General features: G+C 47.0%; 1 protein-coding gene across 5 annotated transcripts in view; it reads right to left on the reverse strand.

The window, feature by feature from the left end:
* The window catches only part of PRMT7 (protein arginine methyltransferase 7), a 47786-nt gene that overhangs the window by 5004 nt on the left and 25824 nt on the right, over nucleotides 1–16958 (reverse strand). For 3 of the 5 annotated variants that reach the window (XM_087420058.1, XM_004431763.2, XM_087420057.1), the window contains exons 6-14: nucleotides 16141–16253; nucleotides 11968–12209; nucleotides 11571–11751; nucleotides 7491–7618; nucleotides 6926–7061; nucleotides 5810–5893; nucleotides 5370–5417; nucleotides 4606–4695; nucleotides 948–1109 (exon numbers count right to left, since the gene is read on the reverse strand). In XM_087420058.1, the coding sequence (XP_087276184.1) occupies nucleotides 948–1109; nucleotides 4606–4695; nucleotides 5370–5417; nucleotides 5810–5893; nucleotides 6926–7061; nucleotides 7491–7618; nucleotides 11571–11751; nucleotides 11968–12209; nucleotides 16141–16253 (1184 nt within the window). Of the gene's footprint in view, nucleotides 1–947; nucleotides 1157–4605; nucleotides 4696–5369; nucleotides 5418–5809; nucleotides 5894–6925; nucleotides 7062–7490; nucleotides 7619–11570; nucleotides 11752–11967; nucleotides 12210–16140; nucleotides 16254–16958 lie in introns of all 5 variants that reach the window. The other 2 variants (XM_014788505.2, XM_087420059.1) reach the window with 2 other exon arrangements.

The raw sequence follows: 16958 nt of genomic DNA on the forward strand, positions 1-16958 counted from the left end.
TCTTGCTGTTCCCACACGCCTAGAAGAGACTCCCAAGGCTGAAGGAACTCAGAGACACCACAGATCCAGGCTGGTCCTTCAAGTCTGCCAAGTCTCACATGACCCCAAGTCCTCTCCTACAAGGGGACAACTGGCCAGAGCTACTAGGCTGGGGTTCTCGCTCCCTGTCCATCCTGAACACTGTTTCTTTGGGAGGCAGTTTGTAAACTAGTTCTCGAGGCTTTGCACCTATAAACAGAACATGAGGACAAGGGGAGGGAAAGGACCAGAAATGCACTCAGGGCAGGCAACTCTGTGTCCTGTCTCCTGGAGGTATGCCTGGATAAGCATCATTCTCTGCCCTCCCTCTTTGGCCATGTGAAACTCTGACCAGGTATATAAATAACACAGAAGAAATGTCCAGAAAATAAGTGATGGAGCCACTAAGCTACCAGTGGATAAAGCCATTCTTACCAAAGAAATATCAAATGAGGCTCCCTCTACATTTCAGGTTAAAAGCATTTCAAAATCCTTTTAATAAAAAACGCCTTTCCCAAAATGACTTTGTGATTGGTTCTGCTTTGATGAGAAAATTAAAATGAAGCTTTTCAAGTTTTCCTTGAGTAAAGAAGCTGATTCTCCTATCTCAAAATGCTTTTAACTGGAGCCTCAGCTCTTAATGAGAGCAGAGCAAGCTGCACAGCATGTCTTCTGAAACTCTTTATATTTTTTTAAATTATTCTGATAAGCCATAATTGTAAAATGACAACACACAGTCATTTCCATTTCATATACCAAATTACTGCATTTTTACAGAGACCAGCCTCTTCTATTCAACCCTGCAGTGTGCTGAGACAGAAAAGTAGAGGCCCAAATCATTAAGACTAGACTTGCTCCACCTGCACCCAAAGTCTCTGCAAGAAAACAAGGTCCCGCACCCCTTCTGCAAAAACCTCTGGGTGGCCTACCCTGAACTCCACGACCACAGCATGCAGCGAGGCAGCCTGGGGCAACACCACGGCGCCAGGCCCCAGGTGCTGGTCCACGGCGGTCCGCACGTACCAGAAGAACAGGTTGTGCCATGGCAGCAGGCTAGTGGTGAAGAACGGCTCCCCCAGGAGGAGAGAGACCTGGCGACCAGAGCAAGAAGCAGGACCAAGGCGTCAAAAGGATTTGGCTGAAGAATGAAGAACAGGTCACAAGTTTCATGGGTAAATGGAAGTAACAGGCCATTCATTCATTCACTCACTTAGTCAACAAGCAATCATGCCAGGTCTGCACCTGCCCTTGAGGATACAAAGATGAGAAACAGACACAAGCCCCTCCCTCAGGAGGACAGAGTGAAAGAAGGAGCAGATGAGGCTGGGGGCTGTCCTCATAGAGTGTGGTAAGCTTTGATAGAAGCAAGGAATGGACACATGGATGCACCCCAGAGGTAAGAGTATCAGGAAGGGCTTCCAGGATGGCACCCTGTAAATCCCCACTCAGAGCTTTATCATGACAATTTATCCTCAGGGCTCCTCTAACTGCCTCCCTCACTAGGCTCTGAGCACCACAGAAGAGGGGCGTTGGCAGCCCAGTACTCCCAGAACCCAGCAAAGTGCCTGGCCCAGAGCAGATGCTCAGTAAAGGTTTGCTGAGTAAATGAACACATGCATGAACAGGAATCAGAAAAGCAAAGGTGTGGGGCGCCTCCAGACAGAGGGACGGAAGGAAAGAGGTGTGGGTGTGAGTGAGGCCCTTTCGGGAACTTGTCAGATGAGCATGCGGGAAAACGGTAAGAGTAAGGCCAGGGGAGTGCAGAGGCGCCAGGACACCCAAAGGCAGCTGATGATAGGCTAAGGGGGCTGGACTCTGCCCTGGAGGCAAGAGGGGGGGTCCCTAAAAGCTTTAATCAGGGTTTCAAAATAAGAAGGAATGTCTTTTAGAAAGATCCCTCTGACGACCATGAAGTACGTGGGGAGACCACCTGCAGGTGGAGCTAGGGACAGGAGGTGACTTGGGCGAGTACTGCAACAGTCCAAGCAAGGAGCAGGGAATCTGTGCAAAAGGAGGAGAGCGAGACATGGCAGATGCTGAGGAAACAGACCACCCAAAGCGTGGCCAAAGCAGATGGGCATCAAGAGAGGGGCCAGCCAGAGATGACGCCTGGGTTTCTGGCTGAAATGACAGAGATGCAGAAGGAAACACTGAAGACAGAAAAGGCTCGGCCCTGAGTACTCCCTGCTCCCCAACATCGGGAACGAGACAAGAATGCCCACTCTCACCAGCTCTATTCAACAGTGACCTGAAGTCTAGCCAGTGCACCTTATCAATGGTTTACAGAATTTAAATATATTTTTAATCTTCATCTATAAGAAAAAAAAGAGCAACCTGTACATGAATGTTCATAGCAGTATCGTTCACATATTAGCCAAAAAGTAAAATAATCCAAATGTCCATCAACTGATAAATGGATAAATAAAATGTGGTATATCCATACAATGGAATATTATTCAGCAGTAAAAAGAAAAAAAGTATTGATTTATGCTACAACGTGGATAAACTTTGAAAGAAGTCACTTACAAAGGACTATATATTGCATGATTCCATTTACATGAAATGTCCAAAACTGGCATATCCATATAGACAGAAAGCAGATTACTGGTTGCCTAGGGCTGAGGGGATTGGGGGCAAATGGGGAGTGACTACTAATAGGCATGAGTTTCTTTCTGGGTGATGAAAATGTTCTAAAATTAATTGTGGTGATGGTTGCACAATCTTATGAATATATTAAATCAGTGAAGTGTATACTTTAAATGGGTGAACCGTATGATATGTGACTTATATCTCAAAAAAGTTGTTCTTAAAAAAAAAGGCATGGGGGAAAATGGGCAAAAGATTTGAATAGACATTTCACCAAACAAGAAACAGAATATTTAACAAGCACATGAAAAGGTGTTCAACATTATCAGTCATTTGGCAAATACAAACCAAAACTATGACAAATACAAACCAAAACTATGAGACATCACTACACCTGCTAAAATGGCTACAATAAAAAAGATAGGGGGCCAGCCCGGTGGTACAGTGGTTAAGTTCATACACTCTGCTTCGGAGCCCAGGGTTCATGGGTTCAGATCCCGGGTGCAGACCTACATACCACTCATCAAGCCATGCTGTGGCGGCGTCCCGCACACAAAGTGGAGGATTGGCAACAGCCCAGGGCCAATCTTCCTCACCAAAAAAAGGACAGATAATACCAAGTGTAGGTAAAGATACAGAGAAACTGGAACCCTCCTACATTGCTGGTGGGGATGTAAAATGGTATGGCCACTTTGGACAACAGTGTAGCAGTTTCTTTAAAAGGTAAACAAAAATACCATACAACCCAGCAATACTAGGTATCTACCCAGGAGAACTGGAAACAGATCCTTACAAAGACTTAGACACCAGTGTTCACAGCAGCATTATTCACAATAGCCAAAAACTGGAAACAATCCAAAGATCCATCAACAAGTGCAAAGATAAACAACATGTGGCACAGTTATCCAATGGAACACTATTTAGCATTAGAAAGGAACAAGATACTGACATGTTCTACAACATGGATGAACCTCAAAGACATGCCCAGCAAAAGCAGCTCGACACCAGAGACCATATTGTATTATTCCACTTACGTGAAATACCCAGAAAAGGCAAATTAATAGAGACAGAAACCAGATCAGTGGCTGCCTAGGGCTGGGAGCAGGGTGACAGAAACGTAAAACTAGATAGTATGATAGTTGTACAACTCCATAAATTTACTAAAAAAATCACTGAATTGTACACTCGAAATGGGTTATTATGGTATGTCAATTACATCTCAATAAAGCTGTTAAAAAAAAAGTTTGGCAAGAGAGACGACAGGTTCCAGCTTGAAGGGCTGTGGGATATTTGAGGAAAGATATCTAGTTGGCAGTCAGACATACGAGATTTGAAGACTCAGCTTTCACAGTCATGGATTTCTAAACGGGAAAGCATATGATCACCAGGAGAAGAGACACAGAGGGAGAGGAAAGGATGGACAAGGAGAGAGCTCCAAGAAACATCCCTAGGGAAGAATCAAGTGAAGGAAGAGAAACCCATGAAGGACTGAGAAGGAGCAGCTGGAAAGTTAAGAGAAAATCTGGAAAAAGCAGTCTCTTGAGAACCTAAAGAGAAGTGTGTTGAGGAGGGAGAGGTCCCTGGTGGTAAGGGTCCAGGGGTACAGTGAGACGAAGGCTGCAGGGAGACTGTGTTTAGTAACTAAGAGGTGGGAGCAGCTTCCAAGGCCCACACTAGCAACTGAAGACCAACTGCGGCGGGAGGAAGTGAGCAGGAAGCTGAAGCAAAGGCAGCGGTGCCCTCTGTGAGAGGGCACGACATGCTGCTATTAACCCCAGCAGAGCCGTTCTTCCCTCACTTGACGGAGATTAGCCAGAGTTCAGAGTAGTGCAAGTATTTGCTCATCAGGCATCTGTGCAAACGCTCCCACACCCTCAACAGTGGCGCGTTCTTAGCTGGTGAGTGACGTAGGGTACCTAGGGTGAGGCCCAGAGAGCAAGGGTAGCCCGGACCATCTCAGTGCTGTGCTGCCCAGGGCAAATGCAGAGGTCTCCTACTCACCTTTTTACCCTCCAAGTCTGCAGATGTTAATAATTCAGGCCGTTTCTCTATTATATTAATTTTATCTTCCAAGTGGTTAGCCTTGAAAATCTTAAAGAGACAACAATAAAAGTATTGTTTTTGTCCGGGAAAAAACATCTCTAACTTGCTTTATCTGTTTGCAGTTTTCTGGCCAAACGTTCCAGAACCACTTTATATGCTTTGTGGAAATTCTCCCCTCCAGGGGCATCCTATAGACCAAGGATGAGATCACTGGCAAAATGTTGTAACAGCAAAAGAAATTTCTTGTAGGCACATCAGCAGGACTTAGCAGTAGGCTTGCAGTTCTGGTGGAGGCAGGTTGTCCTTCAGGGAGGAAATCAAAACCAATCACTGGCCAGGAGGAGAAATACCGTCACAGAACCAACCAGTCGGGTCAGCTTCTGATCAGTGACTCCCGGGGTGCTGATGTCCCAGAAACAAATCATAAATTCAGTTCTATCACGACAAAGATTTTAGTTTAGTTTTATGTGAAGTAAAAAGAAAAGCCTACACTTCTTCAGCCACAAAAAACAAGAGCCTAAACGTTTGCTGCTATTCAGTGACAGCCCCAGAAGACTTCCAGGCCAGCTCTCAACGCAGGAGTAATGAGAGCTCTCACTGGCAGCTGCTACTTCTCCCAGTGCCCTTAGTACCGACGCTGCTTCAAAGCGATCAATCCCAGACTCAGGAAGGCAGGCCCCACAGGTCCCCTCATTATTTCAGTAACAAGAATTATCACTTACTTTTTTCATCAGTCTGTGAGAAGCTGCTGAACTCTCTATTGTAAATACCTAAGGAGAATACCATGCTATTAGTTGCAGGAGATTCACTTGACAGAGAAAGAAATTAAAGATTAAAATGCAACAAGATCATTCCAAGACAGAGGGCACCACCTAACCAACTCTACCTGCGCTTATCACCCACTGGGACAGCACCTACATTCTGCACCGTCCCTAGCGAGGTGGCAGATTCAGACACCAGAGCTGCAGCCATATGACAAGAGCTATAGCCTGACTCCTGCCTGCCCAGAGGCAATAAACCCCTAAGCCCCTGAACCAAGCACGCCACACACATGGAGCTGCACTTGCAAAGAGCTTTAGTCACAAAACTGTGTACCCGAACCACACGACACCTAACTCAAGAGCCACCCTCAGGAAGCTGGAAGAAGGCACATGCCCACTACCTGCTCTGCCCCAAGGTGATGGGCCAGCATGGAGAGCAGACTGCCGTCGCTGACACACAGGCAGACACTGTCTGACTTCAGCACCTGCAGGAAAAGAGCAACCTCAGCACAGGTTTTCTTACAATCTGTCAAGAAATTCTTGTTGGCAAACTAACAGAAACATGTCCCTCCTCCTGACCCCACTAACTCATTCTGTGATCATTCAATTTCATCTCCTCCTCACTCCATCCCTGCCACCACCCGGCTGGATCTTCATGCCCCTACACCAGTTATACTTGCCTCCCAGGTCCAGGTACAACCAGCCCCCATCATCCAACACACCCACCTCACTCTCCTCTCCCCACCCAGAACCCAATGTCAGGAAAGACCCTCCTCAAGCTGTCCTAGAAGGCCCAGCTGAAGACCTGCCCCACTTGCCTGAGGCCACCTCCTTCTAGTCCATGACCACAAGCCTCTTCTCTGTCTGGTCACAGCACCAAAAGCTGTGGGCCTGTCAAGTGACTCGCCCAAGGCAGAGATGCCTTTATGGGCCATAGATCCCTCTGAGAGAAACTTAGGACAGATGGGATCTTCCCTCCCCCTAAAATGCATGCATGTGCATACATGCACCCATATTTCTGCATACGACTCCAAGGGGTCCAAGAGACCCCACGCGAAGCCCTGCGTGTGGTCCCTAGGCTGAGAGACCCCTGCTACAGGCAGCAGGGAGCAAAGGTTTTCAAGCAGGAGAGTTATGTGACCAGATTTACATTTTAGAAAATTTTAGAAAGGATGTAGCAGATGAAAAGAAGAATGGGGTGGCCGGATCCACTGGGATCACTCACAGGAATTGCTGGTGACCACAAAGGCAAAGCATCCAGAGAGACAAAGGCAGGGACCAAGGGTAGGCTCCCAGCCCGAGGCTCTCACAGGAGAGCAGAGAACAGGCCCTCAGGAAGTCCAAGAACAAGCTCCTCGGCTCTCTGCCCAAGTGCCCGCCCAGAAGGAGCCGGCTGAAGCCACTCATAGACCAAGGAGCACAGAAAACAAAACCAGCAAATCATAAGCAAGCAATGAGCTGGGCCCATGAGACAAACTTCTTCTTGACCACAACCACCCAAGGGGCTGGACACTTACCGTCCTCAGGGCCTGGATGTATTGATCAGTTCTGTCCTGATCGTTGATCTCTCCAAACCGAGGCCGGTTCCAGAGCAGGTGAGCCTGGCAGTCGCACACGGGACGCCCTTGGTGGATGCTCCCGTTCTTTTCGGGGCTGAGCCAGGAAATGAACAGACAGACACAGGGCCATGAGCATGACCTGCTAGACACTGGCAAGCATGAAGGCATGACACAGGAACCTGCCCCAGCAAAAGAGAGATGGGCCATAGAGGGGACACCTACGGTCCTCTAGAAGGCACGAGCCTAGACACTGGCTCTCAAGTGGACGTTACAGATTGGAGGGCCCTCCAATTCGAGGCTTCTCATATACGTCTGTTTCAAATGGGGGCCCCACAAACAGGGCAACCTCTTCAAGCACACGCAAACGGGTGCTGAAACAGCCAGTCACAAACTTGCTCTCATTTTATTCTGTTCAGATACAAATGTGCCCACTCCTGCCTCTACAGGGTCTGTAAATGGGGAATTTACATAAGTACACACTGTCACAGGCCCAGTGCCCCACCCCACAAGGCTCAGGGCACACCTGGTCCTCTGAAGGCTGTACCAAACACAGTAGTCGTCGTGGTGGGCTACCAGGCAGAGGGCTGAGCCCTGGATGACGGGCTCCTCTTGTGGCAGGAAGTACACACACTGCATCCAGTGGTCCCGCCACTGAAATGGGAAACAGAGAATCAGCTGTCATCAAGCTGCAACAAGAGGAATGCTTCTAATCCAGGAGTCAAAACTCAAGCCAAAAATCAGTTTGCAAGGAGACTACGGTGTGGACTGCAGAAAGCTACTGTGGCCGAAAAAATGAAGAAAATTTCAAGTCAGAGAGGCTAATGGCCTGAAAGCTTGCTACACTGCTGGCTTTAGGAGGATACAGTGTGGCCTAGGGCAGCGGTCTTAAAGAGGGGCTCAGGGGGAGGAAACTCCAGCCCCTGCCGTGTGTGTGTGTGTGTGTGTGTGTGTGTGTGTGTGTGTGTGTGTGTAGAGATGGAAGGAGGGAGGCAGAGAGGGAGGTAGAGAGAGAGAAAGCAAATGTGGAAAATGTTAACAATTGCTAAATTTAAATAAAGGGCATATGGGTGTTCATTTTCACTTATTCTGTGGATTTAGAATTTCACAATAAAAAGTAGGAAAATAGTATAGAAAGGTTTGTGTTGTTTATTCTTTTGAATCAAATAGTTTTTAAAGAAATGGAATACTCTAAGTTGTAAAACATGGTTTATAATGATCCAGAGTGAACCTTTAATAAGCTGTGTTGATCCTTTTTGACACTATAAACCCCACATACAAGATTCTATCCTAAGAAAAAACAAAGAAAAGAAAAAAGGTATATTCACACAAATATGCACATTACAGAATTATTTATACTAGCAAAAACTGGAACCAATCCAAACGTCCAGCAGTTCAAAACTGGATATAAAAATCCTTATGCAGACATTTATTTATTTATTTGTGTGTGTGTGTGAGGAAGATCAGCCCTGAGCTAACATCCATACCAATCCTCCTCTTTTCGCTCAAGAAGACCGGCCCTGGGCTAACACCCATGCCCATCTTCCTCCACTTTATACGGGATGCCGCCACAGCATGGCTTAATAAGCGGTGCATTGGTGCACGCCCGGGATCTGAACCCCAGGCCACCGCAGCGGAGCACGTGCACTTAACTGCTACACCACCAGGCCAGCCTCACCTGCAGACCTTTAAAATGATGAATATGAGGACTATGGTACAGCAGGACAAAACAGAAATAAGCACTGACAAAAACCCATGCACGTGAAAAGAGACCAAAGAAAGGGAGTTCTTTGGGTGGTGGGACCATGAATGACTTTTGATTCATTTTTGTTTTACATAATGAGGTTTATTAGTCTTATAATCTTTAAGCCTCTTTTAAAAAAGAAAGAACTGTCCTAAAAAAGTGGATGCCTGGCTCAACTCTGATGAGACGACTGCCTGCTCGTTCTCCGTTATCATCAGGAACTAAGGAAAACTTGGCCCTGTGAAACTCCAAGAACGCCGCTCAGCAAGAAAGCAAATGAAGCTGATGCCAGCCCCACTTCTCAGAAACGCAGTCTACCCTACCCAGTCTTGAATTTAACTAAAAGACAGGTGAATGATATTCTCATGTCTATTCAAACAGGAAAGTTAGAAATGAAAATCTAACCAGATAGTTTTGGACAAAATAAACAGTGAAAAGGAAGAAAAAAAGGTTCTCTAAAACCATTATTCATTCCTTACTATGCAAATTGGATCCAAAGGCAAGAGAAGCCTCGGGCCAGCCCTGTGGCTTAGCGGTTAAGTGCGTGCGCTCCGCTCCTGGCGGCCCGGGTTCAGATCCGGGCGTGCACTGACACACCGCTTCTCCGGCCATGCTGAAGCCGCGTCCCACCTACAGCAACTAGAAGGATGTGCAACTATGACATACAACTATCTACTGGGGCTTTTGGGAAAAAAAAGGAGGAGGATTGGCAATAGATGTTAGTTCAGAGCCAGTCTTCCTCAGCAAAAAGAGGAGGATTAGCATGGATGTTAGCTCAGGGCTGATCTTCCTCACAAAAAAAAAAAAAAAAAGAAAAGCCTCCCCTGACCCTTCTCCTTACTCGCCTAGTGCTTCTCTGTCACCGTGTCCAGCCTCCCAGGTCCTAATGCCAAAGAGCTGCTGACAGAACCCACTGTCCAAGGTGAGACGTGCTGAATATATTTCGGATCAAGGGCAGTTTAGGGAAGTCATGAGGAAGATTCATTAGCAGCTCTTCAAATTCCTAACAGTCCAAAAGTCACCATCCAAGGACACAAGCCTCACAGTCAGAAGACCTGGGAACAAATACCCACCACTGCTGCTTAGACACAAGGCCCTGCTCCAATCACTGGGCAGGGCTGAGTCTCAGTTTGGGCATTCTGTGGTTACCCAGCATGTCTTATATGAAGATTCAAGGAGAAAATATACATAATAGCACTTTGAAGATATGCAAATGAAAAGTATTAACATTTTAATGATATTCTTATGTTAATTTTGCAACCATCACACTCCTGGAGAGGAAGAAAGCACCTCAGTGCAAATCTCAATTCTGTGGGAGAATTCTGACCCTCCACCCACCCACACCCACACCCACACACATATACACATACAGCCTGCAGAGGACAGAGCCCCACAGAGGGAAGTTCATGCACACTAAAGGGTACAGTAGAGATGGGGGAGCTCACAGGACCAAGGGGCCTGACCACAGTCCTGCAGCAGTCATGGCCCTTTGGCCTAAGGAGTAACTCAGGGAGCGGAGGAGCTGCTAAGGCCTTCCCTGAAGGCACCCTGTATACAACTGAAACCAGTAGGTGGGCAATCAAAGCAAAGCCAGTGCCCAGCAAATGGTAACAAGAGGACAGAACACAGGCCTTCCAGGTAGAGAGGGAAGGTTCCATTCCTCAGCACTGAAGAACCTTTCCCACTTTTTTGTCCTTTGAGTGTGTGTGTAGAGGGGTACCTAACATATGCACATGAAAGAAAATTCAAAATATATAAAAGGGTCATGGAGTGAAAACTAAGCTTCCTTTCTACCCCTAACCTCCAGCCCCCTTCCCAGAAGCAACCATTTTTACCAATTTCTGTGAATTCTTTCAAAGATATCCTTATACATACACACCACACATATATACTCATCAACACATACATTCTTATTTTTAGTAACACCAACATTGGCATACCACACACTGTTCTGCACCTCTATTTTTGTTTCACTTAATGATATATCCTGGCGATTGTTCCACACCAGTGCACAGAGAGCTGCCTCATCCTCTGAATGGATGTAGGATAATGGACTTAGCCAGTCCCCTACTGGTGGCCTTTAGGTTGTTCCAGTCCTTTCTTTTAAATCAAGGCTGCAGTGAGTATCGTGGCACACATGTCATTCTACACATATGCAAATCCATCCACAGCCTTAGTGACTAGAAGTGGCATCACTTTCCATCTTGAGGGACTGGGCCGCACTGTGCTCCACAGACACTCTGACGATCACTTTCCTGCTCTTCCCCATAGCTCCACTAGCAGTGCGCTACCAAATTGTTTGAACTTTATTTACTAAAGGTGAAAAATGGTATCTTACTACAGTTTAAATTTTCATTGCTCTTATGAGTGAGGCTGAACAACTTTTCACATGTTAAGGAGTACTCCGTATTTCCTCTTCTATAGTTCATGTCCTCTGCCCACTTTCTATTGAGCTGGAAAAGGTAGATTTTGAAGCCAAATGAGGCTGTAGACAGGCTGTAGTTCTCCAGTCCAAGCAGATCTGAGGCCCCCTGGGATTACTCAGGAGGGAGGGTGGTGTGGGATCTAAGAGTGGCTGTGTCAGGACGCAGGAGAGTCAGCACACCCAAGCACCCCTGTGGCTCACTGCGTCCACTGGCGCTGACCATGAACTTGGCCTGAGAGGTCTACCTTATATCTTACCATAGCTAGCCTTGCCTTTTTTTTTTCTTTTTTTAAACTCTTCTTTGACATTGATTCTGACATAGTCCCTTCTGTTTCTAAATTCTTATGAATCTAAGGTTCAACATGCTACTTTCCCAAGACAAAAAGTGGGCAAGTTTCCTGATTTACATGAACATGTACTCAGCTTCTGCCTCTTACCTGGAGCTCCTTTGGGTCTGACTGCGCCCAGAAGGGGGCCATGGTGCACTTGATCTTCCCCTCAGGGTCCATTTCAATGTCCCACCAGGACAGAACCACCTGAGCTCGGCCAGACGCCAGAGGTTCAAACTGCCTGCTATAACAGGCTGCTGAGCTACTGACTTGCTTGCTGAAGTCCACACTATGGAAGAATGTTCAGGAACTTAAACATATTTTAAGCTTGCACACTCCATTTTTAAGCTTTTATGGTGACCTCGTCAGCTTGTTTGCAATGGACTCTTGCCTTCAGAGGCAGATGACATCAGCTAGGTTTCCTTCCCACTCAAAAATAACTTCCAAAGACCCCAATCCCACCAAATGTCTCAAACCGCCGTCACCCTGAGTGGCTTCTTGGTACCTGAACATAGGCAGCACGTCGCTGAGGACAGTGAAGTCAGTGGGCAACACCTGGTTCAACTGAATGTCATAAACAGAGGGTGCCCCAGGGCACCTCTCCAGTTCCAAGGGGGGGATGATGACCTGCTCTCCACGGCTGGTCTGAACACGGATGGGAAACAGCTTGTTCCACGACCACATCCTTCTGGACTCTACCAGCTGTGCGTAGACAGTTGCTCTATGAGGCACTGCTTCACAATTTTCCTAAGTTTATATTAAAAAAACAAAACAAAAGAACAAAAAAATAAACCAAGTACGTGGACCCACAGCAATGCCCATTGATCACAATATTCCTTAATATTAGGCCTGTTTCCCGGCCCCGTGACTTAGCGGTTAAGTGTGCGCGCTCCGCTACCGGCGGCCCGGGTTTGGATCCAGGCGCGCACCGAGGCACTGCTTGTCCGGCCATGCTGAGGTGGCGTCCCACACACAGCAACTAGAAGGATGTGCAACTATGACATACAACTATCTACTGGGGCTTTGAGGAGAAAAAGGGAAAAAAAAGGAGGAGGACTGGCATGGATGCTAGCTCAGGGCTGATATTCCTCACCAAAAAAAAAAAAGAGGCCTGCTTAGTAACATCTAACACCTTACCACTATTAGGATAGTGAACTGTTTTCAGCCTAATGCCCTTGGGAAAGAAAAAAAAAGGAACTAGATTTCAAAAGCAATACATGTTATGCCTAAAATGATTTACATCAGGTAAGTTCCTAGCTACGTGACACTCTTAAATACTTCAAAAATAAACCTTAATTGTCATCACGGTGATTAACTCCCACAGTGACTTTGAAGAAAGAGTCCAAGTCTTCCTGCTAAGCAGTAATTCTGGCACTGGGCTCAGAGCTTCCCTTCAACGCAGCTCTCACCCAGACACCAGAACCTTCTTATTGCACAGTCCAGTGGACAAGGGTCCACCCTCCACTGTCCTGACTTCCTGGCCTCACCAGGCACTGTCAACCACTCTCCTCACTTGGCTTTGGCTATAGTCCCTCATCTAATTTCCCTCCTACCTCATTCATTCATCCAATACCCTCTACATGCCAGGCACTAGAGGTCCAGCTGTCATGAGGATATTCAAAGCTGCTACCATATGGAAATGACAAACACAGGGTTTCTCTACCTCAGCACCAGTGATCTCTTGGGCCAGATGATCCTGTGTTGTAGGGGCTGTTCTGTGCAGCGTAGTATGTTTTGCAACATCCCTGGTCCCTAACCATAAGATGACAGCAGCACCCCCCTCTCAGTTCTAACACCAAAAATGTCTCTAGATATGGCTTTGGATGAGAAGCTCCGCTCTCCGCGTCTCCTTCACAAGGCTGTGCTTCCCCTGCCCATCCCTCACAGACGGGACTCCCCAGAGATCTGGTCTGGATCACTTTTTTCTCCCTCCACATACTCTCCCCTGAGTGACCTCAACCACTCCACCTTCATTTACCAAATACTACGTATCCAAATGCCTCTTGGTCCTTTCACCTTGGCTGACCCTCAGACAGCTTGAACTCGCTCTGTCTAAAGTGAACAATCACCTTCACCTCTCCCCTACCTTCCTGGACCCGGTCCTCCTCTCGTACTCCCATTCAACAGGGAGTACCACCATCCAATCCAGTCACCCAAGCCCCAAACCCTGGCATCATCCTCAATGCCTCAACATCTAAGTAATCACCAAGTCTGTGACCACCTTCCTCCTCCCCAAGTCTACCTCTCCAGGCCCATTTCTACGGCCCTGGCTGAGGCCCACCTTGGGCCAGCACCTGGATGACTCCAACTACCTCCTAACCAGTCTTCCTGCCTCCGATCTTGTACCCTAACTGCTCTCCACATGTCTGCCTGTGATGTCAATGCCCTGCTTAAAACCATTCTGCGCCATACTTACTTATGGAGCACTGTGGCCCTCCTCAGTGTAGCCCTGCTGAGCCCTCCAGCCTTACCTCTAACCTCACTTCCCACACTACCAATAATCCGAACAACTGCAGGGTCTGGGAGCCACCGCACCAACTCATCTTCATGTCTTTGTGCATGCTGATCTCCTCTGCCACGAATACCCTCGTCTGCCCAGCCAACACCCGATCACTCTTCAAGACTGACTTAGGGCCAGCCCCGTGGCTTTGCGGTTAAGTGCGCGCGCTCCGTTGCTGGCGGCCCGGGTTCGGATCCCAGGCGTGCACCGACGCACCGCTTCTCAGGCCATGCTGAGGCCGCGTCCCACATACAGCAACTAGAAGGATGTGCAACTATGACATACAACTATCTACTGGAGCTTTGGGGGAAAAATAAATAAATAAAATTATTTAAAAAAAAAAAAGAAGACTGACTCAGCTCAAGCTTCATCTTCCTTGACCCCTCTACCTTCCCGTCACTGGAGTGGGCATGATCTCATGCACTGACCACCATCAGAGGTACCTCAAACTGTACCGTGATGACCTGCTCACCTACCTGCCTTTGCAGGAGCTCACGTTCATATTCTTGGTACCAAATGAAGGCACTCAGTAAATGTGTCTTCTGAGATCAATTCCTGGGTCACTTTAACACACATGGAGTATTTGTCAGACACTCCAGCATCCTGGTTCCATGACAGCCAATAAGTCAGGAGGAGGGACAGGGCTTACACAACGAAGCCTTTGTATACAGCCATAACCCCCTTCAAGCTCAGGCACAGAGTGGGCAGATGGGGACAGTGATTAGAGTGGACAATGGACACCTGGCTGCTATAGGCCAGCTGGGAGAGGTAACTGAGGACAGCTGCCTGCGCACCTTTTTAATTATTAGATGAATTAGAGAAAGACAAATTGGGCAACATTAATATAATTCTAAATATCCTTGGTTCTGTTTCAGGGATTCATCTAACTGATAGTTTTATATAATTTTTTTATTTTTTTCCCCCAAAGCCCCAGTAGATAGCTGTATGTCATAGCTGCACGTCCTGCTAGTTGCTGTATGTGGGACGCGGCCTCAGCATGGCCAGAGAAGCGGTGCGTCGGTGCGCGCCCGGGATCCAAACCCGGGCCGCCAGCAGCGGAGCGCGTGCACTTAACCGCTAAGCCATGGGGCCAGCCCAATCTAACTGATAGTTTTAATGTGGAGAAATAAAAATAATTACTCCCAAAGTTACCAGTGAAGGATTTTACACTTTGGAGACAATGAGACATCTCACACAGTGTGGGGATCTGCAGGACAATCACCATCACATGCTGACCGTGTGAGTAATGTGCACTCTGGCCCCAACAGCCCTGGAAGGAGCCACCTTTCTCACTCTGGGGGCACCAAGAACCCTCAAAAGAGGGTCCCAAGCTGGAACAGTGCAGGCTCACCTGGACGGTTCCCACAAGGCAGGTGCCAGCAGAAGAAGCAGACATCACACCTCCCCAGCTGGCCTTTGCCTCTGGGTCTCCACCCCCAGTTTACATCCATAAAAAACAAGACCAATGTCTCTGAGATAACGTTTTCAGCATGTCTCTCCCTCCTCAAAAAAACTGTCAAAGATTATCACCACCCAAACTCCTTCACCTGGAACAGCCTGGCATTCCAGGCCTTCCATCCTCTACCCAGTTCTCTGCCATTAACTCACAAGCTCCCCCAGCCTGGTGTTCTCACTGACCTACCAAACAGGTCCTCTACCTGGGATACCTCTCCCACTCCTCAGTACCTTTCCAAATTCCACCCTCTCCACACATGCCATCATGCTCACATGCCCTCATCTCCTTCCCGACCCTTGACCTCCTCTGCAAGTCCTAAACCAAATGTTAGTGATGCTTCTGTCTGCCTCTCCATTTGGCCCATCCAGTCCTTACCGTTGCTGACTAGTGTAGGTCTCAGAAGCAATAAGGATGTTTCATACTTCTCCCTGGATGCTAGAACACCTTATACACATGTGACATTCAAAGAATGTTTGCTGAATTGAACTGAATTTGAAAACAGCTTCATGTCTTTCGACTCTACCCTACCAAGACTGGACATTCAAGAGGCACAGAAGTCGTCATTGAGGAGAATCAGAATGTCGCAGGAATCAAGGGTTCTCCTAGGGTATATGGAGAAATACTAAGGGGTCAGGCTGTGTAGGGCATGGTCAATCAGTGAGAGCTGTGTGAGCCGGCTGCGATCACAGCAATATGCCTGAGAGAGGCCCCTGGTCCCCTACCTGCACGAGATGACTGTGTGCATGCTCATAGGAGGGCAGTGCTCCCTCCCCAATCAGTTCTGTGTCAAACAACTCCGTGATCAGGATGTTGGCACGGCATGGCATGTCACCATCTGAAAAACACAAGGAAACAGAGTCAGAAACAAGCAACAGATCAGAAAAAACATTTACAGCAAACATGTGAAAGATAAAAGGTTAACAGGTCATTAAATTGAGAGCATGTACACATGCTGAAGTATTCAGAAGCGCCATGATATCTGCAACCATTTCCAATGGTTCAGCAAAAAAACCCATTTTGATATACATGTATACTCAAAACGCTAACAACTGGTAAGTCTTGGTTAAAAGAATATGGGTGTTCATTGTACTACTCTTTCAGTTTTTCTGTAGGTCTAACATTGCAAGGGACTTATAAAACTGAAAAGAAAAACTATAAACACCCAAAAAGAAAACCAGGCAACAATACAAATAGACAATGCAAAGCAGAAAACAAATTAAATATATGGAAAATTTTTCCTTCTTATTAGCCACTGGTGAGATATAAACTGACAATTAAACTATTAACTATTAAATTAGCAAAAATTATTTGAAAAGCAAAAACTGAATGCTAGTACTTCAAATGTTTCTAGGTGGCAGAAAGGGAGAGAAAACCAAAGCAAGAGAGATAGGCTGTCTGATTCCTCTGATATCCAATGATACCACTGAGATCCAGGACTCAGAATTCCCAGTTCCTTACACTAAATCCCCCTTAATTAAGTTAGTTTCTTGCTACCAAAGAATCCCCCAAATAACAGGTGTTTTAGGATAGAAGGAGTACA

The sequence above is a fragment of the Ceratotherium simum genome, chromosome 30 (assembly GCF_057802395.1).
Source record: "Ceratotherium simum simum isolate JZ-2026a chromosome 30, ASM5780239v1, whole genome shotgun sequence".
Taxonomy (NCBI): domain Eukaryota; kingdom Metazoa; phylum Chordata; class Mammalia; order Perissodactyla; family Rhinocerotidae; genus Ceratotherium; species Ceratotherium simum.